This window comes from Bubalus bubalis, chromosome 7, assembly GCF_019923935.1.
Source record: "Bubalus bubalis isolate 160015118507 breed Murrah chromosome 7, NDDB_SH_1, whole genome shotgun sequence".
In the NCBI taxonomy this organism is placed as follows: domain Eukaryota; kingdom Metazoa; phylum Chordata; class Mammalia; order Artiodactyla; family Bovidae; genus Bubalus; species Bubalus bubalis.
This window is the reverse complement of record NC_059163.1, coordinates 99,390,282-99,415,644: the sequence shown is the minus strand read 5'-3', so window position 1 is coordinate 99,415,644 and position 25,363 is coordinate 99,390,282. Positions and strand designations below refer to the sequence as shown.

Sequence of the window (25,363 nt, the reverse complement as noted above, 5' to 3'; positions counted from 1 at the left end):
TGATAGGTTTTGAAAAAATTCAGCATTTAAAAGAAGCAATGGATGGATGAATGAGGACCTGGCCAGAGATTTAATGATAAGAAAGAACAAAGTCTCAGGTCTTAAGAGTCGCTAGAGGGCCTATGGGAGAAGTTCTTCCCAAATCATTAAGAGTGTTTAGAATGTCTCTCCATCTCTCCATCAATCTCCCTCCCCTTCTCATTTTTTTAAACTATGTTTTATTGGAGTATAGTTGTTTTACAATGTTGTGTTAGTTTCTACTGAACAGCAAAGTGAATCAGCTATACATATACATAGTAGTTCAGTTCAGTCACTCAGTCGTGTCAGACTCTTTGCGACCCCACGGACTGCAGCATGCCAGGCTTACCTGTCCATCATCATCTCCCAGAGCTTACTCAAATTCATGTCCATTGAGTTGGTGATGCCATCCAACCATTTCATCCTCTCATCCACTTCTCCTCCTGCCTTCGATCTTTCCCAGCATCAGGGTCTTTTCAAATGAGTCAGCTCTTCAGATCAGGTGGCCAATGTATTGGAGCTTCAGCTTCAGCTTCAGTCCTTCCAATGAATATTCAGGACTGATTTCCTTTAGGATGGACTGGTTGGATCTCCTTGCAGTCTTAGGGACTCTCAAGAGTCTTCTCCAACACCACAGTTCAAAAGCATCCATTCTTTAGCACTCAGCTTTCTTTAAGGTTCAACTTTCACATCCATACATGACTACTGGGAAAATCATAGCGTAACTAGATGGACATTTGTTGGCAAAGTAATGTCTCTGCTTTTTAATATGCTGTCTAGGTTGGTCATAACTTTCCTTCCAAGGAGCAAAAATCTTTTAATTTCATGGCTGCAGTCACCATCTGCAGTGATTGTGGAGCCCAAGAAAATAAAGTCTGTCACTGTTTCTATTGTTTCCTCATCTATTTGGCATGAAGTGATGGGACCGGATACCATGATCTCCTTTTTTTGAATGTTGAGTTTTAAGCCAGCTTTTTCACTCTCCTCTTTCACTTTCATCAAGAGGCTCTTTAGTTCCTCTTCGCTTTCTGCCATAAGGGTGGTGTCATCTGCATATCTGAGGTTATTGATATTTCTCCCGGCAATCTTGATTCCAGCTTGTGTTTCATTCAGCTCAGCATTTCTCATGATGTACTCTGCATATAAGTTAAATAAACATGGTGACAATATACAGCCTTGACGTACTCCTTTCCAAGTTTGGAACCAGTCCTTTTTTCCATGTTCAATTCTAACTGTTGCTTTTTGACATGCATACAGTTTCCTCAGGAGGCAGGTAAGGTGGTCTGGTATTCCCATCTCTTTAATAATTTTCCAGTTTGTTGTAATTAACATACTTAAAGACTTTGGGGTAGTCAATAAAGCAGAAGTAGATGTTTTCACATATACATATAACTCCTCCCTTCTGAACTTCTGTCTCATTCATGTCATTCTTGACCTTTTTTCCATTCCAAGGAGAAGAGGCTCTCTTTCAAAAAGGCTCTCTCTCCAAGTCTCAATCACTTTCTAAATTTCTTTTAACCTTCTTTTTACTCTCAATCTTTTTCTGATGTTTCCCTCTCTCTTTCTCTCCTTTTTTTTTTTTTTTATATCCCTCCCTCATCCAAACCAAGTACAAATAATGCTATGTAGAAAAACATGTTGGGGATAATGTCTTTTATATTGTGCACTCTGAGAAATATTGCTCATGGCAGGGAATTGGCTCTTCTCCATGCAAAGCAGATCTGTTCTAACAGCCCTAGCTGAAAATTCCCAAAGGAGGTAAACATTAAGGAACAGAATTGGACATCTTGCTCCAGAAGGAACATATCTGGCAATAACAGAATGAAAATGAAGCAAGATAACTTGAGGCTAAATACACAGAAATTGCATGTTATAGTAAGATCATGCAATTGGAGATCTGAAAGAGAACTTCAGTATCATTTAGTGAAACTGTATCATTCTGTAGATGGAGAAATGAAAGCGTTGAGAGGTTAAAAGATTGCTTGGCTCAGTCATGCAGTGAATTCATGGTCACTGGTGACTAAAACCAATGAGTCTTGGTTCAGAGGGCGGTGCACCCCTCACGACTGCACAGAGTTGGCCTGTGACACCAGCCAGAGTTCAATGAGAAGAAAGGATAAGAACAGTATTAAATTCCAAGTATATAGACTTATATATAAAGTAGGCTTTCTTTTGCTTTCAATCTTTCCCAGTATCAGGGTCTTTTCTCATGAAGAAAGCTTCTTTTCTAAAAATTGAAGGCAAAAGAAGAAGAGGGCAACAGAGGATGAGACAGCTAGGTAGCATCACCAATTCAATGGGCATGAATCTGAGTAAATTCTGGGAGAAAGGGAAGGATAGGGAAACCTTGCATGCTTCAGTCCATGGGGTTCCAAAGAGTCAGGCATGACTGAGGGGTGGAACAACAACAACTATTTCCTTATGAAATACGCTCACAAATAGTATATACATTGTAAGATTTCTGTGTCTTTACTTGACAAAGTAAAAAGCTGTTAGTCCCATGTAAGTGCCCTCAGAGCTTTTGATTATTTATTGATCAGTGATAATTTTAAAACCTAGGAATAACTGAATTATTGGATGACTTTACTTTTAAACTGGATTAGTTAGGACAAAGTTATTTATTCAGCATTCTGAACGATGCCTTCAGAGATGGAAAGGTGAAATCTGTAACTAGTGTGTCTTGAATTTCTATAATTTTATAGTGGGGGTGAGGATAAGTCTGACCTAAATGATTCAGGAGTACCTGATGAATGGTGCCCAGAATAATAGGATATCAATTTTTTCTTGTGAGCAAGACAAAGGAATGATTCAATACTTGCATTCAGATAATCACTCCATTCTTTTGTGATTTGGACAGTCAATATAAACTAAAGGCAGGCGCTTTCTGCTATTTATACAACAAAAAGACAGCAGGTCAGCTTCATAAAGCAAATTAAACAAGTTGAGCCAATCAAGAGAGTATCCCAAAATGACACTCACAGCTTCTCCCCAACACAGGCCAAGGATAAAAAAAATACTGTCTTTCAGTCACTGAAAACAAATCCAGGAATGCCTTGGTATTTTCTTTTTTTTTTTTTTAATTTTATTTTATTTTTAAACTTTACATAACTGTATTAGTTTTGCCAAACTCTGCTGATTTTTTAAAAAATGTAGGTTTTCAAATTAAAGCAAGAACGAGTTAGTAAGCGTCACCCATGTGCCCAAAGACAGATATTCAGAAAAAAACATAATCAATAGATGCTGTCTTTGCTTCCAAGAGATCTATATTCTGTTGGGTTGTAATAAAGTCTACTAACAGGTTTTAACAGTATGGGTGTTCATTGGAAGGACTGATGCTAAAGCTGAAACTCCAATACTTTGGCCACCTCATGCGAAGAGTTGACTCATTGGAAAAGACTCTGATGCTGGGAGGGATTGGGGGCAGGAAGAGAAGGGGATGACAGAGGATGAGATGGCTGGATGGCATCACTGACTCCATGGACATGAGTTTGAATGAACTCCGGGAGTTGGTGATGGACAGGGAGGCCTGGAGTGCTGAAATTCAGGGGGTTGCAAAGAGTCGGACACGACTGAGCGACTGAACTGAACTGAACTGAACTGAACTGAACAGGTTTTTAAGTAATAGATAGCACTGTCATTTTTCTTTCTTCTATTTTGCAAATCTATAGAGTTTTAAACTTTGATATAAAACTTGTACCCAACAAATGAGGCTGTTAGAAAATGAAAAATAAGGAAAATCTTATTGACTCATATAATTTAATTATCTTCATCCCAATAATGCAATTACTATTACTAAACTTTTAAAGTAGTTGATTCTATGCATTTAAAAAGATGATTCTCACTTTTAAAACTGGATTTGCAGAGATATGAAGATGGTGGACATGGAGTACATCTCTCTCCATGGATACATCTCCTGAAGTGCATGCAGAACACCAGCTGAGAGCAGAAATGAGTACCTGACCAGTGGAAAAGAATATATAGAACCACGCAAAACTCTGTAGGACAAAGGAACTTGGGGGAAAAACAGGAGTGTTAGTAGGACTGGACCTGCCCTCGGTGGGTAGGGGAACTGAAGCAGGGGTCTGATCCTCCCAAAGAGGCAACTGTCTGAGTTAGAGGAGAAACATTAAGGCTGAAAGTGAAAAAACTGATCCGTGGCAGCCTAAATGGAATGAGAATCAGACAGTCCTTCCTGCAGCCATACATATACTGGACATGAACACTGGTCCCCTGGAAGGCGCAGCAGCTGGGAGCTGGAGTTAAGGGATTGTGGGGCAATCCCAGGGTGAGGGTTGCTGTTGACTGCAGAGAGACAGATTGAGGCGATGTGAGGGTGGAGATTGTGGTGGGAAAGGCCAGTGGAGGAAAGCCAAGCAGACATGAAAGCAAGGCAATACTGCTGAGTCACATGTAAGGGGTGGAGCCATCACCATAGCCTCTCTCTCCACACGCCAGCATTGGCAGCTGAACAACAGAGAGGCTGGCCCATCAAACACGTGATGCACTGAACTACAGAGTAGGACCCCACCCAGGGTGCCCCTTTAGGTGCCTGAAGCACTGATCTACAAAATAGGACCCCAGCCTGGAGGGTCCCTCTATGTGCCTGATGTGCCGAACAACAGAGAAGGACCTCAGGCAAGAGAGCCCTCTAAGTGCCTGAATGGGCAGAGCTACGAAGAAAGACTGGCCAAAGAGGCCTTCTGCTCACCAGCTACAAGAGGCTCAAAAAAAGACTCTGATAGGGCCATAACTCCTGTGGCAGAGTCAGTCTGTGTTCCTGCACACTTGGCGCTGCCAGGGTCCCCACAAGTCAAGCAGCTGTGCCATCTTTACTCTCAACTCTCACTGGGGCAGAGCTGCTACATAAAAAAAAAAAAAAAAAAAAGTCTTGCGTATATGTACACATGGTCGCTTTGGTCATGTCCAACTCTTTGTGATCCTGTAGACTGTGGCCTGCCAGGCTTCTCTGTCAGAGAGGGGGTTCTCCAGGCAAGAATATTGGAGTGTATTGACCAATTCTGGTCGTCATACTCTTCTGCTGCTGCTGCTGCTAAGTCACTTCAGTCGTGTCCGACTCTGTGCGACCCCATAGATGGCAGCCCACTAGGCTCCCCCATACTCTTCTAGAGCACTATATTTTCTGCTGCCCTAGCCTCCAATCCCCCTGAGTACCTGGTGCTGCCAGAACCCCTGCGACCCAAGCAGCTGCACCACCTCCACGCCTGGCCCTCACAGGAGCAAACCCAAGTCCTCCAGGTCAGCCTGAGAGCAAACCCCAGTGGATGACCCACATGCAGAGGTGGAAATACAACCACAATTGAAAACCAGGGGCAGTGTGGCTAAGGAAGAAGACCCCAAACATTCCTACCAGCTGTACAAGCTGCAGACTAAATCCACACGATCAACTAGACAGACTGTGTCTATGGAATACATAAAAGGACATTGAGAACTCCCACAAAAGAAAACACACTAGTTTTGATAGCTGCGGACATTGGCGGCAAGAACACACAGGAGTAGGACCAGATTAGAATCTGAGCTGCCCCCAGAGCAGGTCCAGAGACCAGTGCAGTTTTGGAGGGCATCCTAGGGAGGTGAGCTGGACTGTGACTCCCAGCGAGGGAGAGGACTCTGACAGCACTGAATCAAGAAAAACATTTTTTATTCTTATTTTTTTACTTATTCTGTAGATTCTTTTGGATTTGTCCCCCTTTCCCCACCCACCTCTGTTGTAGTTTTCAATTTTATTGGCACTAAGAAATCCAATTGAGCTTGCTTTGTTTTTTCCTTAGTCACAATTTTTATACTTCTTATAAACCTCTGCCTCTATGTTGGATTTTGCAGTTCTATGGCGTTTTCCCTTTTTTCTTTTTTTAATTTTAATTTTTAAACCGACTATTATTTTTTCTGCATTTGTTCCTTTGTTTTCTTTTCCTACTGTTGTTTTCCCCTTGCAGTTAATCTTTAACGTATATAAATCTTCTTTATCTACTTCTGTATAACTTTGCATATCTATTCTTTCTTTTCTTTCTCTCCTTTCCTGTCAATATATTTATTAGTTTTATTTCCATTGTTTTATTCTCCAATTGGCACCTTGCTTTAGTTTTGTTTTCCAGTTTGTGCTTTAGTTAGTTTTGTTCTTGTAGATATAATTTTTGGTTTCCTTTGTTCACTGGGTCAATCTATTGTACTTTTTTTTTGTTGGACTGTTTTGATTTTGCTTATGGGTGTATATCTATCTGTGTACATTCAGTCACACTTTTTATTGTTGTTATAAACCTCTGCTTCTATATTGCACTTTGCAGTTCTGTGGAGTTTTCCTTTTTTCTTTTCTTTTCCTTTTTTTTTTCTCTTTATAACTTAAAAATTTTTAAACCTATTTTTTTCTACATTTATTCTTTTGTTTGCCTTTCTTACTGTTCTTTCCCCCTTGCAGCTAATCTTTAATGTATATAAACCTTCTTTATCTACCTCTATTTAACTTTGGATATCTATTTCTTTCTTTTCTTTCCTCTCAGCATATTTGTTAGATTGTTTTCATTGTTTTATTCCCCACTTGGCACCTTGTTTAGTTTTCTTTTCCAGTTTGTGCTTTAGTTAGTTTTCATCTTAACTGGTAAATATAATTTTTTATTTCTTTGCCTGGTCTACCTACAGTACTTTATTTTTGTTGGACTATTTTGACTTTGCTAATGGGTGCATATGTATATGTATATATTCCATTATTTTAATTATCATTTGCCTGATTTTGTAACTGCCATTTGTCTGGGGTTCATCTTTGGTTTCTCGTTTTTAGATATTTGTTTTAATCTCACTTAATACCATAACATGGAGAAGGAAATGTCAACCCACTCCAGTGTTCTTGCCTGGAGAATCCCAGGGACAGGGGAGCCTGGTGGCTGCCATCTATGGGGTCACACAGAGTCAGACACAACTGAAGTGACTTAGCAGCAATACCATAACAAACTACTTATGGAATCTTCATTCCTGATCAGAGATCAAGCCTAAGCCTTTGGAGTAGGAGTACTGATTCCAAGATCCAAGACTACTAGAGAACTAACCCTAGGAAGTATCAGTTAGTGAGAACTCCCACAAAGGAAACTGCTTGAATACAAAACTTGGCATCATCCAACCACCAGTAGCATCCTGTGCAGGATGCCTCACCTAAACAACAAACAAAACAAAAATGCAAACCCAAACTTCAGCAGACAGGATTACAACCTCACTCAGCCTTGCACATCAGAGGAAAAACAAACAAACAAAGAAACAAACAAGAACTCAACACAAATCTCACCCTATACAAAGCTTACATAAACCACTGTGCTAACCTTAGGAGAAGTAAAGTGAAATCGCTCAGTCGTGTCCAACTCTTTGCGACCCCATGGACTGTAGCCTACCAGGTTCCTCTGTCCATGCGATTTTCCAGGCAAGAGTACTGGAGTGGGTTGCCATTTCCTTCTCCAGGGGATCTTCCCAACCCAGGGATCAAACCTGGGTCTCCCACATTGTAGACAGACGTTTACCGTCTGAGCCACCAGGGAAGTCAAGGAAGAAAGAATTCAACCTTCTTCAAGGAAAGAATTCAACTTTCCTTGAAGCCTGGGAAAAGGAGACCTCAAACACAATAAGTTAAAAAACAAATAATGAAAAGACTGAGAAATACTACACAAACGAAGGAACAAACCAGAAACACAGAATTCCAAATAAATGAAGAGGAAATAGGCAGATTATCTGAAAAATAATTCAGAATAATAATAGTAAAGATGATCAAAAACCTTGAGAGCAAAATGGAGAAAATGCAAGAATCAATTAACAAACACCTAGAAGAATTAACACCTAGAGAGTTGGACTGTGAAGAAAGCTGAGCACCGAAGAATTGATGCTTTTGAACTGTGGTGTTGGAGAAGACTCTTGAGAGTCCCTTGGACTGCAAGGAGATCCAACCAGTCTTTTCTAAAGGAGATCAGTCCTGGGTGTTCTTTGGAATGAATGATGCTAAAGCTGAAACTCCAGTACTTTGGCCACCTCATGCAAAGAGTTGACTCATTGGAAAAGACTCTGATGCTGGGAGGGATTGGGGGCAGGAGGAAAAGAGGATGACAGAGGATGAGATGGCTGGATGGCATCACCGACTTGATAGACATGAGTCTGGGTGAACTCTGGGAGTTGGTGATGGACAGGGAGGCCTGGAGTGCTGCAATTCATGGGGTCGCAAAGAGTCAGACACGACTAAGTGACTGAACTGAACTGAGAAGAATTAAAGAATAAACATACAGAGAAAAACAACATAATTACTGAAATTAAAAATATTCTAGAAGGAATTAATAGAAGAATATCTGAAGCAGAAGAACAAATCAGTGAGCTGGAAGATAAATGGTGAAAATAACTTCTGAAGAGGAGAATAAAGTAAAAAGAATGAAAAGAACTGAGGATAGTCTCAAGAGATCTCTGAGAGTATATCAAACATGTCAACATTTGAATTATAGGGCTCCCAGAAAAAGAAGAGAAGAAAGGATCCAAGAAAACTTTTGAAGAGATTATAGTTGACAATATCCCCAACATGGAAAAGGAAATAGTCAATGAGTCCAAGAGGCATAAAGAATCCCATACAGGATAAACCCAAGGAGAAACACCCCAAGACACATACTAATCAAACTAACAAAGACTAAACACAAAGAAAGATTATTAAAAGCAGCAAGGGAGAAGCAACAAGTAACATACAAGGGAAACCCCATATGCTTAACAGCTGATCTTTCAGCAGAAACTCTGCAGGCCAGAAGGGAATGGCAAGATATATTTAAAGTACTGAAAGGGAAAAATCTATAAGCAAGATTACTACACCCAGAAAGGATCTCATTAAAAATTGATGGAGAAATAAAAAGCTTTCCAGACAAGGAAAAGTTAAGAGAATTCAGTACCACCAAACCAGCTTTACAACAAATGTTAAAGGGACTTACATTGTCAAGAAATATAAAAAAAGGAAAAGATCTACAAAATCAACCCCAAACAATTAAGAAAATGGCAATAGGAAGATATATGTCAATGATTACTTTAAATGTAAACAGATTAAATGCTCCAATCAAAAGACACAGACTGACTAAATGGATACAAAAACAAGACCAATATATATGCTGTCTATAAGAAACGCACTTCAGACCTAAAGACATATTTAGACCAAAAGTGAGAGTATGGAAAATACATTCCATGCAAATGGAAAGCAAAAGAAAGCTGGAGTAGCAATCTTCATATCAGACAAAATAGACCTTAAAATAAAGAATATTTCAAGAGATAAGGAAGGACACTACATAAGGAATTAATTCTTGTGTAGATTAATTATGTAATTAATCAAGGAATTAATTCAAGAGGAAGACATAACAATTGTAAATATCTATGCAACCAACATAGGAAACCCTCAATACATAAGACAAACAGAAACAGACATAGAAGGAGAAATTGACAGTAACATAATAATTGTAGGAGACTTTAACACCGCACTCACACCAATGGACAGATCATCAAAACAGAAAACTAATAACTAAACACAAGTCTTAAATGTCTTAGATAAGACAGATCTCATTGATATCTTCAGGACATTCCAACTAAATGCAGAAGAATACACCTTCTTCTCAAGTGCACTTGGAACATTCTCAGGATAGACCATATCTTGGGTCACAAATCAAACCACAAAGTAAATTTAAGAAAATTGAAATCATATCAAGCATCTTCTCTGACCACAATGCTATGAGACTAGATAGCAATTACAAGAAAAAAAACTGTAAGAAACACAGACACATGGAGATTAAATAACACATTTCTAAATAACCAACAGGTTACTGAAGAAATAAAAAAATTTCTAGAAACAAATAACAATGGAAACATGACAACTCAAAACCTATGGGATGCAGCAAAAGTAGTTCTAAGAGCAATACAATCCTACCTCAAGAAACAAGAAAAATATTGAATAGACAACCTAACTTTACATCTAAAACAACTGGAAAAATAAGAAAAAAAATTAGTAGATGGAAAAAAATCATAAAGATCTGAGCAGAAATAAATGAAAAAGAAATAAAAGAAGCATAGTAGATTAATAAAACTAAAAGCTGGTTCTTTGAGAAGATAAACAAAATTGACTAGCCTTTAGCCAGGCTCATCAAGAAAAAAAAAGAGAGAAGAATCAAATCAACAAAATTAGAAATTAAAAAGGGGAGGCTACAACAGACAATACAGAAATACAAAGGATTATAAGAGACTATTATGAACAATTACATGGCAATAAAATAGATAACCTGGAAAAAATAGATTCTCAGAAAAGTTCAAATTTCCATGACTAAACCAGGAAGAAATAGAAATTATGAACAACCCATTTACAAGCACTGAAATTGAATCTATGATCAAAAATCTCCCAAAAAACAAAAGCCCAGGATCAGATGGCTTCACAGGAGAATTGTATCAAATATTTAGAGAAGAGCTAATGCCTATCCTTCTAAAACTCTTTTAAAAAATTGCAGAGGAATGAACATTTCCAAACTCATTCTAAAAGGCCACCATTACCCTGATACCAAAACCAGAAAAAGACACCAAAAAAAAAGAAAAGAAAACTACATGCTACTATCAATGATGAACAAAGATGTAAAAATCCTCAACAAACATTCAGCAAACACAATTCAGCAACACATTAAAAAGCTCATACACCATGATCAAGTTGAGTTTATTCCAGGGATGCAAGGATTATTCAATATACACAAATAAAACAAAGTGATACACCATATTAACAAATTGAAAGATAAAAACCATATGATAATAGATGCAGAAAAAGCCTTTGACAAAATTCAGCACCCATTTATGATTAAAACTCTTCAAAAAATGGGCATAGAAGGAACCTACCTCAACATACTAAGGGCCATATATGATAAGCCTACAGAAAACATTATTCTCAATGGTGACAAACTGAAAGTATTCCCCCTAAGATCAGGAACAAGTCAATGGTGCCCACTTTCACCACTATTATTCAACATAGCTCTGGAAGTCCTAGCTACAGCAATAAGAGATGAAAAAGAAATAAAATGAATCCAGGTTGGAAAAGTAGATGTAAAGCTCTCACTGTTTGCAGATGACATGATAGAGTACATAGGAAACCCTAAAGATACTATCAGACAATTACTAGAGCTAATCAGTGAATTTAGCAAAATTGCAGGATACAAAAATCAATACAAATAAATGACTTGCATTTCTATATACTAACAATGAAAAATCAGAAAGAGAAATTAAGGAGTAAATACCATTCAACATTGCAACAAAAAGGATTAAATATCTAGGAAGAAACTTACCTAAGGAAACAAAAGAACTGTACACAGAAAATTATCAGACCCCAATGAAAGAAATCAAAGATGACATAAACAGATAGGGAGATATATATTTCATGTTCCTGGATAGGAAGAATCAATATTGTGAAAATGACTATACTACCAAATGCAATCTACAGATTCAATGTGATCCCTATCAAATTATCAATGGCATTTCTCACAGAACTATAACAAAAAATTTCACAATTCATATAGAAACATAAAAGATCCCGAATAGCCAAAGCAGTCTTGAGAAAGAAGAATAGAACTGGAGGAATCAACCTTCCTGACTTTAGATTATACTACAAAGCTACAGTCATCAAGACAGTATGGTACTGGCACAAAGACAGAAATATAAACAAACGGTACAAGATAGAAAGCCCAGAAATAAACCCACGTACCTATGGGTACCTTATTTTTGACAAAGGTGGCAAGAATATGCAATGGGGCAAAGACAGCCTCTTCAAAAAATGGTTCTGGGAAAACTGGACAGCCATATGTAAAAGAATGAAATTAGAACACTTCCTAACACCATACACAAAATAAACTCAAAATTTAGGATTAAAGACCTAAATGTAACACCAGAAACTATAAAACTCTTAGAGGAAAACAGAGGCAGAACACTCGAGGACATAAAACAAAGCATTATTCTCTATGACCCATCTCATAATTTTTGAGTTATGGGAATAAAAACAAAAGTAAACAAGCGGAACCTGATTAAACTTAAAAGCTTTTGCACAGCAAAGAAAACTATAAGCAAGATGAAAAGACAACCCTCAGAACAGGAGAAAATAATAGCAAATGAAACAATTGACAAAGGATTAATTTCCAAAATATACAAGCAGCTCATACAACTCAATACCAGAAAAACAAACAACCCAATCAAAAAGTGAGGAAAAGACCTAAACAGACATTTCTCCAAAGAAGACATATAGATGGGTAACAAAGACATGAAAAGATGCTCAACAGTGCTCATTATTAGAGAAATGCAAGTCAAAACTACAATGAGATATCATCTCATACCAGTCAGAATGGCCATCATCAAAAAGTCTACAAACAATAAATACTGGAGAGGGTGTGGAGAAAAGAAAACACTTTTGCACTGTTGGTGGGAATGTAAATTGATACAGCTACTATGGAAGACAGAATGGAGATCCCTTAAAAAACCAGGAATAAAACCACCATATGACCCAGCAATCCCACTCCTAGGCATATACCCTGAGGAAACCAAAACTGAAATCAGGACACATATCCCATTGTTCATTGCAGCACTATTTACAATAGCTAGAACAGGGAAGCAACCTAGATGTCCATCAACAGATGAATGGATAAAGAAATGTGGTACCTATTCACAATGGAATATTACTCAGCCATAAAAAGGAACACATTTGAGTCAGTTCTAATGAGGTGGATGAACCTAGAACCTATTATACAGAGTGAAATAAGTCAGAAAGAGAAAGATAAAAATTGTATTCCAACACATATATACGGAATCTAGAAAAATGGTATGAAGAATTTATTTACAGGAAAACAATGGAGAAACTGACATACAGAACAGACTTATGGACATGGGGATAGGGGAGGAGAGGGTGAGATGTATGGAAAGTGTAACATGGAAACTTACACTACCATATGTAAAATAGATAGCCAACGGGAATTTGCTGTTTATCTCAGAAACTCAAATAGGGGCTCTGTATCAACCAGAGGGGTAGAATGGAAAGGGAGATGGGAGGGAGGTTCAAAAGGGCGGTGATATATGTATACCTATGGAGGAGAAGGGGACGACAGAGGATGAGATGGCTGGATGGCATCACTGACTCGATGGATGTGAGTCTGAGTGAACTCCGGGAGTTGGTGATGGACAGGGAGGCCTGGCGTGCTGCGATTCATGGGGTTGCAAAGAGTCGGAGACGACTGAGCGACTGAACTGAACTGAACTGATGGCTGATTCATGTTGAGGTTTGACAGAAAACAGCAAAATTCTGTAAAGCAATTATCCTTCAATAAAAAATAAATTAATTAAAAGAAAATTAAAGAAAAAGAACCCACTGGATTTTTGGAAGGAGGAATATTCAGGGGATGTCTCATTGTGGGATAGAGGGATAGTCACAATAGCCTTGAACTGACAACTGCAGGAGTGACCTCAGCTCCCCAGGGTAAGTGTCTGAGAGTTCAGTATGTATGTCCTGACACTTTCTAAATTCCCTGGAGGGCTGACTTCATGGTTCGAACCACACATATACAAACACACAAACATATACACACAAAATCATTTATTTTCCCACTTCAGTTAAAAATAAGTTCAATGTGTGATACAAATGATTTCCTGTGTTTTGTGTGTGTGATTTTTATAACTCAGGTATGATTTCAACACATGGTAATTTGAATGTGTAGCAGCCATAAACATATTTAAAGACATATGATTCAAACAGTTATAATGGGTTGGCAGTTAAAGGCCCAGCCAGTTAGAAAGAATTCTCAAATTTATGAAATGTGTTCTTCATCTGTTGATTCCATGAGTTAAATATTAGGTTGGATATTAACAACTAAATTTTAATAGTGATTTATGAGCATCTAAAATAGGTTTTACACTTAGCATTTAACACCAGTATTCTGTCAGCAATGATTGTTTTTCTCATTTTTAGATATAGAAACTGAAGATAACAAGCATATAGGATCTTGGCCGACTTTAGCATACTGAGAAGCTGGATCCAAAGTTGGTTCTCACATTAAGACCAAAGTTCCTTCCACTAACATATCCCACCTCTCAGAGTAAGCAATGCTCAATACTTCAAGACAGGAAATCATATTTGAGGAAGTTGACAATCTCAGTCTGAAAAATTAGAATTTTCATTAAATACATATACAATTTTGCTTATTAATTTGAGTGATTAGTTTATACATGGAGTTAAATAACTTACAAACCTTAAAGGGATACTAGATAATACACCAGTTTGTATATGTCAAATTGTGCCTGTATATAATGTGGTTAAGAACATAACTGGCAATCATATTCCAATTCAATATCAGTTCCATTGTGAAAATTTTTTATGTGCTGATTTTTCTCTTTGTGAGAATCCACATTGTAAATATTTAAATATTTGCTGATGCCAGATTGAAATCAACTTGGCAATGAAGTAGTTTATCTAAGGAATGGGATAATATAAAATGTAGGATTCTAAGTTCTCAAGTTCAGTGAAACATAGAGTCACTATACACTGGAATACTATTCTTGGTGTTATGTATATTACCTCACATGATCTTTCTAATGTCCCCATGAGGTAAGACTGTATTCATCCATGTTTTATAGCTGAAAAAGTTGAAGGTTAAGTAATTTGCCCAAGTTCACACAGAAAGTAAGTGGCAGAGCTGGAATTTGAATCCAGACTGTCTGGCTCCAGAAGAATTATAAATGTGACAGTAGGTAATTAATTACAAATAGTTATTTCCTTTTCACTTCTTTCCTTCTCTTTTAAGTCCTATATTAGCTTCACTGACATTTATATTAGAACAAAGAACATTTTTTTCAACCAACACAATAGTGGGTAGGTAGGGAAATGCCTAAAATTTCTTTCAACTCAATCATTAATAATTAATTGAATTCAGGATATTCAGAGGCTAATTATCACTCAGTAGAAATTCTTTCATTGCATTGCATCTTAGTTTAACGTTTACAAGTCCTGAAGGTGCTATGAGAGACAGCAGTGCTTCTAAATTCCTCAAGTAGTGAGTTTCTACCCTTAATCATTTCAGTTAGAAAAACTCAACTTATTGCAGTTCCACTACAATGGAGGACAGCAAGCTAGAAGGGAAATGCTGAAGAACAATGTTGTCTGATTTTAAGCACTATCACTCTATGATAACTTTAACTCTCTCCAAGCCTCAATGTTATAATCAGTAAAAGGGAAATAATAAAACAGGCCTTGAAATGTTGTGATAGAAGGCATGTAAAGTGCCAGCCACCACAAACAGGAGATGTCAGTAGATGTTTTGACAATATTTATCTGGGTTAACTTGGACCAGACCCAGTGTGATCACCATTCTCTGGGTTTTGACACAACTAATTTAGGTTGGGGCCAGAATATGACTGATTAAACAGAATAAAGATCATTTTACATTTCAGATGAAAGTGAAAGTGTTAGTCACTCAGTCGTGTCCAACTCTTTGTGACCCCCACAGACTGTAGCCCACCAGGCTCCTCTGTCCATGGAATTCTCCAGGCAAGAATACTGGAGTGGGTAGCCACATTTCAGATGAACTGAACATTAAGAGAAAAATCAATGTCATTGACATTTTGACTATCGACCTTACAATATAATTCATTACTGACTATACAGACAGACGATTGCCTTAGAAAAGGACCTGCTTGGAATACTGTTTAACTTATTCAACAAAAGTTTTTTAGATTTTTTTTTTTCTTGAAGTGAAGAGGAGGAAAGGTAGTGAATATCAATTAGAGTATCAGAGAAATTCTGGTGTAATTTGTATACATTATCATCCAAACCAAAATGTTCCCATCAAAAAATTATAAATCCTGGCTTCCTCAAAAAGCAGAGCCAAACAAGGGTTTGTGTACAGTTTGTAGAGGAAAGTAATCTCAGGAAGAGTAGAGAACTAAAACAGTGAAACTGGAGCAGCCATAGAAAAGGAAAGCATTCACTGGTCCCATTCACCTTTTTGGCAAAGGCTAGAGTGCTAAGGCTCTTATACGTCTAGCTCAGATACACAACCGTGCCAGGCAGAGCTCTGTAAGTGAAGCATGCCTTAGGATCAGAACAACAGCAGACAGGAAAGCAAGAGATACTAATTCATGTGAGACAAGATACTGTCAAGCTACACCTGAAAGGCTGCCATAGCAATGGTTAGACTAAACACATCCAGAGAGGATGTAGGTGGCTGCTTCTATTTAGAGACTCGTTATGATTATCCCTACTGATATGTCATGCCACAAGACACAAAATCTCTACTGATGTTTAGAAAACTACTTTTTTGTGGTTGCTGAAATTGTGGAATCATATAGTGGCCTCTCTAAATGTAACTGACATCACTAATGTTTCCTATGCTACTGCTGATGTGTGTGCAACAGTAGCAAAAAGATCTTATTTGTCAACTAAAAGAATTTCTTTAAACACTCCACAGGCATTATTATCCTAACCTGATAGAGCTATAGTGACCCACAGGAATTCGGTAACAGGAAAGGAGACATTCATTACACAGGAATTGAAAGGAATGTCGCTTAGAGTAAATTCCTGCTTTGACATTCAGTGTTTAGAAAAGCATATCTCAAATTGTTCTCAAAGTTGAAGAGGAAGTTGGAAAGTAATGACCAAGACAAAAAGAATATAAAGAACTTGGATTAGACAATTATTCGCAAATTGAAGTATTTCCTTGAAGCTTGAAATACAACTTCATCAATGAAAAGGAAAGGATGGGCAATTATCCAGTAAATTAAAAGCTCTCTGAAATCTTCAGATGTTTATCTTTTTTTCCCTCAATATATAAATAATTATGATCAGCAAGATAAAACTGCCAATTTGCCGACAACAACTGTTATGAATCTCTTGAAAATAAAAATTCTAGAATGACCACTTCTATTTTTAGACAGAGATCATTGATGGAAAAAAAAAAAGTGGAGTAAAGAAAAAATGCAAAATAAATGGCTTGGAAACTGAATACTTTTCCCATTGAATTTGTTTCCACACTGGTTCACTCTTTTTACAATAGGTCACCCATCTCAGGTAAGTTCTATTGGTAAATGTCTAAGAAGCAGTAATAAGTAAGATAATCTGGTCTTAATCTGTAAGATAATCTGAGAAGTAACTCAGATGTTACCTAAAATAACATAGGAACTAATGATATATGATATTTATTTGATTTTCTTCCAAATTCTCTTTTGTGGACTTTGCTTTAAGAAAAAAAGCCATTTTGTATTTTTGAGATGTGAGGAACAAGGTTTCTCCTTGAATATTTATAACTCTAAGAAAATATTACATAAAATATTTGACATCCAAAAAAGAGACGAAGCATTCAATTGGCCAAAAATTCATTTGGGTTTTTCTATAACGTCTTACAGAAAAATCCAAATGAAGTTTTTGGCCTACCCAACAGAATCAGCTCTATTTAGATATTCTTTCTCCCAATGATTATGGTCAGAGTAGCTTATCCTTCCAGATTTGCTATAAATTACTATCAGCTGGTACTAGGTCATCTACCTATCCCTATCATCTCCTCCGCTACAGTCTGGAAATGATTTACTTTGATAAGAAGCCCCTTTCCTTATATTTGGTGCTCACTTACATAGCCAGGAATCAAAATAATCCACTTGTTTTCATGTTATGTTCTGTGATTCATACCTGTCCATAACCTTTTCACAAGGATAAGATGTGTGGTTAGTTGCTCAGTCATGTCTGACTATGTGACCCCATAGACTGTAGCCCGCCAAGATCCTCTGTCCCTGGGGATTCTCCAGGCAAGAATACTGGAATGGGTTGCTATGCCCTCCTCCAAGGGAATGTTCCCTACCCAGGGATCAAACCTAGGTCTCCTGCATTGCAGGCAGATTCTTTACCATCTGAGCCACTGGGAAGCCCTTTCACAAAATAAGGTCGTAAACAAGTGATTATCGGATGAAGACATTAAAAATGAAAAAAAAAAAAAAGAATAATATGTCATGCATTTAGGTATTCATTCAGCTTATTATATCCTTATTATGTTTAGAACTGTTACTACACAAGTTATAATAAATATGACCTTTACTTTCAAGGTGCTTGTACTCTGGTAGAGGAGATATGCACACAAATGACTATGAAAATAAGTGCCACAAGTCAATTATAAATATCAACATTCAGAAGAGAAGCAAATTGCTTCTCTATGTTGCTAATCTTCCACTGGGCAGGACAAGACTAAAAACTCTTGGGAAACAAGTGTAAAGAACACTCATTTCTCACCATCACCTCCAGGCACAGGTGGGCAACTATGCACCAGACAAATTTAATCTATCCTTGGCCACCTCTATTTGAGTATTTTATTAGGATTTCAAACTCACCATGTCCAAAATCAGATTCACCTAAATCATTTCCTCCTATCTTTCCCCAGCCCTGGTGCCAATCTAGTTCCCTATTTCTGTTATTCAAATAACTTTCTCTTTATATCTCAGTTATTTTCTCTCATAATCAGTCAATAATGTCAAATCACAAACTGTCTACCTCCTTAAAGCTCTTCATTGACCTTTCTTTTCATTTTATTGATTTTAATACCATTTGCACCATTTTCTTTAGTTTTTATTTATCCTGACTATAATAGTCTAATCTTTATCCTGCTGACAGATTAATCTTCTCAACTGATAGCCCCAAATATATAATTCTCATGTTCAAACACATTTAGAGTCTTTAAAATAGTTAACTATCTGAGTCAATGTTTCTAACCTTGGCATTCAACATATTCTGAGACTATATTTCCAGCACTTAACCTCTGTCCAAACAGTCACCTCCTTATATTTCCAGACTAGAGCATAGTGCTTTAAAGTTCCGACTCAAGACATTTCATCCATCCAGGACCTCCAGTTTTTGAAGTTTTGTGTGAAGCTTTTGTTGATATTCCTACACTCCAAACTAAGCTAGTTGTGAATTCCCCATAAATATTATTTATTACTTAAGACTTCTAATATAATCAAACTTATAAATTGGGATTAGAGTTAGGGTTGGAGGATGAGCCAACTATTTGACTTATCCTCCTCGTCCCCCCTTCTAGGGCAAGAGTTGAGTCTTATTGATCTCTATAAACCCCAGCATCTAGCATAGGATCTGTCTTATAGTGTATTCAATCTGTTTTTTCCCTGTAAAATAGAATGTTCAACCCCTAACAAATAAATTTCAACAAGCAGTTAAATTCATCTTTAGATACCAATAATGTGATGTTTACCCTGCTTGCAAAAGCCTTGAACATTTTAATCTTTCCTAAGTTAATGCAAAGTTCAAAGAGGCAAATGACACTTGAAAAATAAATTACTTCCAGGGCCTCCTTTTTCTTGGACTCCTTCTTCATTTAATTTTTCTCATTCCTGACAGTCAAAAATTCATCGATCTAGACTTAAAAGCCAGAGGAGCTTAAAAGCCACTGTAGGGGTCTGTTCAGTTTTAAATACAATTTAGAAAATCTTGAAAAAGAATAACAGTTCCTTTTCAGGAAGCTCCCATACATATTTCAGTAGAACAGCTCTCCAAATTAGAGATTGTAAAATATTATACCACCAACAAAGTAATAGAAAAAGTCACTCACTGCCATGCAGAAAGATTTCCTTGATTTTTACGAAGAGTACAAAAAGACTATATTGTATTTATTTAAATCTGAGACTGACAAAAAAATCAGAAAGAAAAAGAAAAATAGTCAATTTCTCTGAAAGATCATTACTTAGGAATAAATTACCATGCCAAAAAAAAAAAAAAAGGCATGGACCTTCTTGACAACTTGTGAATTTAAGGCAGATGAAATGCCTCCCTCTGTACCCCTATAATCAACTCTGCTGATGAAATATGTTAAGTAATCTAAGCTTGGGGAACATATAAAGCTTTGAAATCAATGTGTTTCCGGTACAGGGGATTAGGAAAAGAACTTAATAAATCAGCTTAGGAAATGCTTCATTTCCTGTACCATATCTGGGAAGGAAAACATAAAACAGGCAGAACCAGGTGCAGCAAAATCATATACGTGGGTGGGAAAATCTCTTCCAATTCCTTCTGGACCGCACTCAGCTGGTCAATTTATGCTCTCTGGAGCTAGTGCTTCTTTTTCTAGGATAAATGGGGTAGATTTTATAGACATTTGCCTTAAATTAACAAAGACTCATTGACAGAGGCTGAAGCAGATAGTCATTATGTAACTGTTGTCTCTGCTCAAATGAAAAATTATTTCAGTTGGGTTAAAAGTTCCTTAGAAAGAAGATACTACTAACAGAGAGGTTGGTATCATTGCCAGTGAGCTAACGGACCTTGGTATTTTCTTAACATGACCATAATAGAAAAAAAAAACCAAACTGCCAGGTAATCTCTGGGTTATCCTTCACATTTCCATCTTCCTTACAGTCAGGTTTTGCAGCCTGCTTCCATGGATTCGATTCCAATTTGCTTTCAGAAATACATGTAATCCATTCACAGTTTAACAGTGCAAGGGACGTAGTGTACTTATTGATGTTTGCAGACCTGGGACGGCAAGAAGCTGAACTCAGACGTTCAGAATTTACATTGACCTGACACGTGTTTATGAGCAGTGTTTCTCATAGCACCAATTCTGATCAATCTCTCCCATGCAAACTGCAGAGTTACTTATAAGCTAGTGCGCTGATTTCTGTGTCACCTCATGAATAGTTTTTGTTCTGAAAAAATCAGAACTTTGTAAATCATCTAAGCTAACTTTTGGTCTTGATACCCACTGCAACTTAAATCTGGAAGCTCCCAGATGGGCTGTAATCAATTGTATGTGACTTTGTAGTGTTTGGGTATTTGTCCTAAATGTATACACATATGTTGAAAAATTAAAGATAAATATTGTTCAAGAAGGAGTGTGTTTATTTTTTCTTACATAATCTTTGCTAATTGGAATTTTGTAATCAGTGGACTTTTGAAAAGAGCACATGCAAAATAAAATTAAGGGCTGTGCTGGTAGCTCAGATGGTAAAGAGTCCAGCTGCAATGTGGGAGACCTGGGTTCGATCCCTGGGTTAGGAAGATCCCCTAGAGGAGGGCATGGAAAAATAAAATTAGAATTGAGTTCTTTTTTCCAGGGCTCCTCAGAGTCAGAATTAATGTGTCTCAACTGTGTTCTTTTATGATAGCATTTTGTATTATGGTTTTTGCACTTATTAAATCTATATTGTGTTAGAATTACATGTTTATTTCTCCCAGTGGTGTATTTACCACTGTGGGCAAGGACAATGTCTTACTCATTTTTGCATACATTTTACTGCTGAGTACATGGTGGGAGCCTAATAAATATTGATTAAATTTAATTACTTACAGTAAATCTCTGGAAGGGTTAAAAGTCAAATGTAATCCTTTCTTGCAACTGGTTATTAATATAGTCAGGGCTTATATAGGTGCATATATATATATATCCTTTATCTAAGTTTCAGAATCTGCAATCAGTAGGGTTTTTATGTCTATAAATTCCCTGAAATCTTATGCAAAATATTGTACATACATGTGTAGATATGTGCTATACACTTTAATCAAGTGACTCTCCTCCTTTCTCACCCTCCCCTCTCAAGATATTCACTTCCCCAGGGAGCTTTATCCAACCTCTCAATTTATCAGAGCCAGAAAACAGTTAGGACAAATAATTGGCCAGCAACTGCAACACAACATTTCTGATTATTACAGCCTTTCTCCATACATGACAACCTTCTTATATCTAGACTTACATCTGAAAAGAGTACGTTTTTGAGAAATAGCCCATTTTTAACCAGCATATGATCCTCAGATTGTGACTTTCCAAAAAGGCTACTGTACATACTCAGCACCTTTAGGATGCCATGGAACACACTGGAAGGCCGCTGCAGCAGCAAACATTTTCCTTCAGTGAAAACAAGCATCCTCTCTGTGGTGCCTTTTCCGTGCACTCTCCAGCCACACGCACACACTCAACTCAGCAAATGCACTGCTGCGTCTGCATTTCAGGGCAAACTCCCTGAAGGTAAACTGAGGCTCAGAGCGTCTGACCGGTGGTTTCTAATCCACACCATCAGAAAAACAAGAGAAACGGTACCTGGGTTTTGATCACTGCTAGCAATACTGGACAGAAGAAGACAAAAGATGGTGCCTTGAAGCAGCTTCATAGTGCCCGAGGATGGTCACAGCGGCTCCTCTCTCCAGAGTCAGGCAGGGACAATACCCTCCCAGCCTGGCAGGGCCTTAGCAAATGGAAAAGGTGTGCTAGATGTGAACAGCCACTGCCCATTCCTACTTATTTCGGAGGCTCTGATAAAGAACGGGAGGAAATGCACACACTCCCTTTGGGAGTTCAACAGAGAGGAGATTTATTGTTTCAGTCCCTTACAGGAACTCTTTTTTTTTTCCCTCTTCCTTTGGCAGCCACTTGTGTTTTTGTTACTACATTATTTTGTTCTTCTTCAACAAAAAGGTCAGGACGGGTTTTGAACAGAAAGAGATCTTTCTTGAGAATGGATCATACAGGCTTTCTAACTTTTGTTTTGAAAGTGTGTTTTGGAGTGATTATAAAGGGGTGACTCTGTTTGGATAAAGAGGCTTTAACTGCCCGAGGGTTAAATTTTAAAGCAGAATTCACAAGGAATCGACTTCTCTTTTTCCAACTTGAAAGCCAAATTAGTAAAGGCCACCTTCTGGAAAGAAAGAAAGTGAAGCCGCTCTGTTATGTCTGACTCTTTGTGACCCTGTGGACTGTAGCCCACCAGGTTCCTCCGTCCATGGGATTCTCCAGGCAAGAATACTGGAGTGGGTTGCCCATTTCCTTCTCCAAGGGATCTTCCCAACTCAGGGATCGAACCCAACCCAGGTCTCCTGCATTGCAGGCAGACACTTTAACCTCTGAGCCACCAGGGAAGCCCACCTTATGGAGATAAATGAAAAACTTTATGAAAGTAGATCATGCTCTGAGTAAGGGAAAAGACCTCTTATTTAATGGCCAAGGAAGTTTTTCAGGATATTTCTCATAGAATTAAGTAAAATCATGTGAATGCCCACTGGTCATTCCTAGTCTTATTGTTGGAATCTGATAAAGGAAAAGGAAAAATTACTTATAATACTCCACAGATACTCTTCTCTAGGAAATGTGATTGAAAAGGCACTGCTGGGGTGGGTAGAAAGCTCTTGTAACAAATCAGTGAGGTTGAGAGAGATGAAGTCCTTGGACCAGAATACCAATCAGGCAAGATCTTCAGTGTATCAGGGATCTCTTTGATGTTAGCAGCAATTGATTAAAACACGTAATGCAGCCACAGTCCTGGCTAAAATCCCTGTGTGTGCCAAGTAATTCTACACTTCTCCCCAGTCACAGGCTGCACATCTAATCTCAGCCAATCATCCTTTTATATACCTTCAGGCATGAAGCCCTGTGGACAAAAGAGTGTCAATGGATCAATACTAATTCATCTGCTCCACCAAGAAAACTATTCCCAAATTACAACTCTACCTGTTCATAAGGAGAACATACATTTCACGGCTGCACGGTGCTGGGCAGGACTCATGACAAGAGTGGTTAAACAAGTCACTGATCAAAACATCATAAAACACTAGCTTGTTTTATCCCAAGTTACGCCAAGTCCCAGAAGAGCCTCCAAGTGTCTATTTTGTGTATAAAACCTAATTTTACTCTCCCTTCTAAGTAATTTTCTAAAACAGACTGCCTTTGGAGTTGTTACTCAATTTAGCATATCCTGGACACTATAAAGATAGCAATGTATGTGAATAGATGTTACATGCATTTTCCAGAAATAAATTGGGGTGTGGCCAAGGACTCACAGTGGAGACTTCGCATTACTTCACTTCCTGCTCCTTGTTCTGTTTTAACTCTGGTGTTTTTAGCACACATGGTCACTTCTGATGTTGGTTAAAATCACTGTTGCAAGGATGCAACAATATTTTTATTTCTTTGATTTTGATGCCTGATTGCAAGGCATTTCTGTGAAAAAAAATTAGATGCCTATTAGAAGAAAGCTTGATAATAGAAAATTAGGTATATTTAAAAGATAAGTCCTGTAGTTGAGAAAAATAAAGACAAAACCCAAGAAATACTTTTTTAAATGGCTTGGCAAAAAATTGGAAAACTAGGAGTAACATGGTGAGTCAGTTTCATCTTAATTGATGAGAAGGTACTTTTAAGGTAAAACAATTTGTTGAAACAGTGGTGATTGCAACAAGTTACAGAGATCAACAGCATAAAACAGAAAGTACAAATACAATCTATATATAGCTATCTACATATATACATAGACACAGATACATTGCCCATATGTGTGTGTGTGTAGAGAGAGTAGATATAGGCTAATTTAACATATAGTAAACGTGATGAGTAGAATGGATTATTTCATTAGCAATTTTTTACAAGTTACAAGTGATCAATTCAAAGAAATAGAGGAAAATGGGAAAAAAACTTGAAGAATGGGAAAGACTCAAGATTTCTTAAAGAAAATTAGAGATATCAAGAGAACATTTCATGCAAAAGTGGGCACAATAAAGGACAGAAATGTTACGGACCTGAGAAGAAGAAGATATTAAGAAGAGGTGGCAAGAATACACAGAAAAACTATACAAAAAATATCTTCATGACCCAGATAATCATGATGGTGTGATCACTCACCTAGAACCAGACATCCTGGAATGTGAAGTCAAGTGGGCTTTAGGAAGCATCACTACAAACAAAGCTAGTGGAGGTGATGGAATTCCAGTTGAGCTATTTCAAGTCCTGAAAGATGATGCTGTGAAAGTGCTGCACTCAATATGCCAGCAAATTTGGAAAACTCAGCAGTGGCCACAGGAGTGGAAAAGGTCAGTTTTCACTCTAATCCCAAAGAAAGGCAATGCCAAAGAATGTTCATACTACCACACAATTACACTCATCTCACATGCAAGCAAAGTAATGCTCAAAATTCTCCAAGCCAGGCTTCAACAGTACATGAACTTCCGGATGTTCAAGCTGGATTTAGAAAGGGCAAAGGAACCAGAGATCAAATTGCGAACATCCACTGGATCATAGAAAAAGCAAGAGAATTCGAAAAACATCCACTTCTGCTTTACTGACTACGCCAAAGCCTTTGATTGTGTGGATCACAACAAACTGTGCAAAATTCTTAGAGCTGGGAATACCAGACCACCTTACCTACTACCTGAGAAATCTGTATGCAGGTCAAAAAGCAACTGTTAGATCCAGACATGGAACAATGAACTGGTTCCAAATTGGGAAAGGGGTATGTCAAGACCGTATATTGTCACCCTGTTTATTTAACTTCTATGTAGAGTACATCATGTGAAATGCTG

The 25,363-nt window shown here is 37.6% G+C and overlaps 1 protein-coding gene across 2 annotated transcripts in view; it reads right to left on the bottom strand.

The window, feature by feature from the left end:
* EMCN (endomucin) overlaps nt 1-22,368 on the bottom strand; it is a 122,201-nt gene extending 99,833 nt beyond the window's left edge. For both annotated transcript variants that reach the window (XM_025290383.3, XM_025290386.3), the window contains exon 1: nt 22,116-22,368. In XM_025290383.3, the coding sequence (XP_025146168.3) occupies nt 22,116-22,185 (70 nt within the window). In that variant the 5' untranslated portion in view covers nt 22,186-22,368. The remainder of the gene's footprint in view (nt 1-22,115) is intronic.
* Between the last annotated feature and the right edge of the window lie 2,995 nt (nt 22,369-25,363).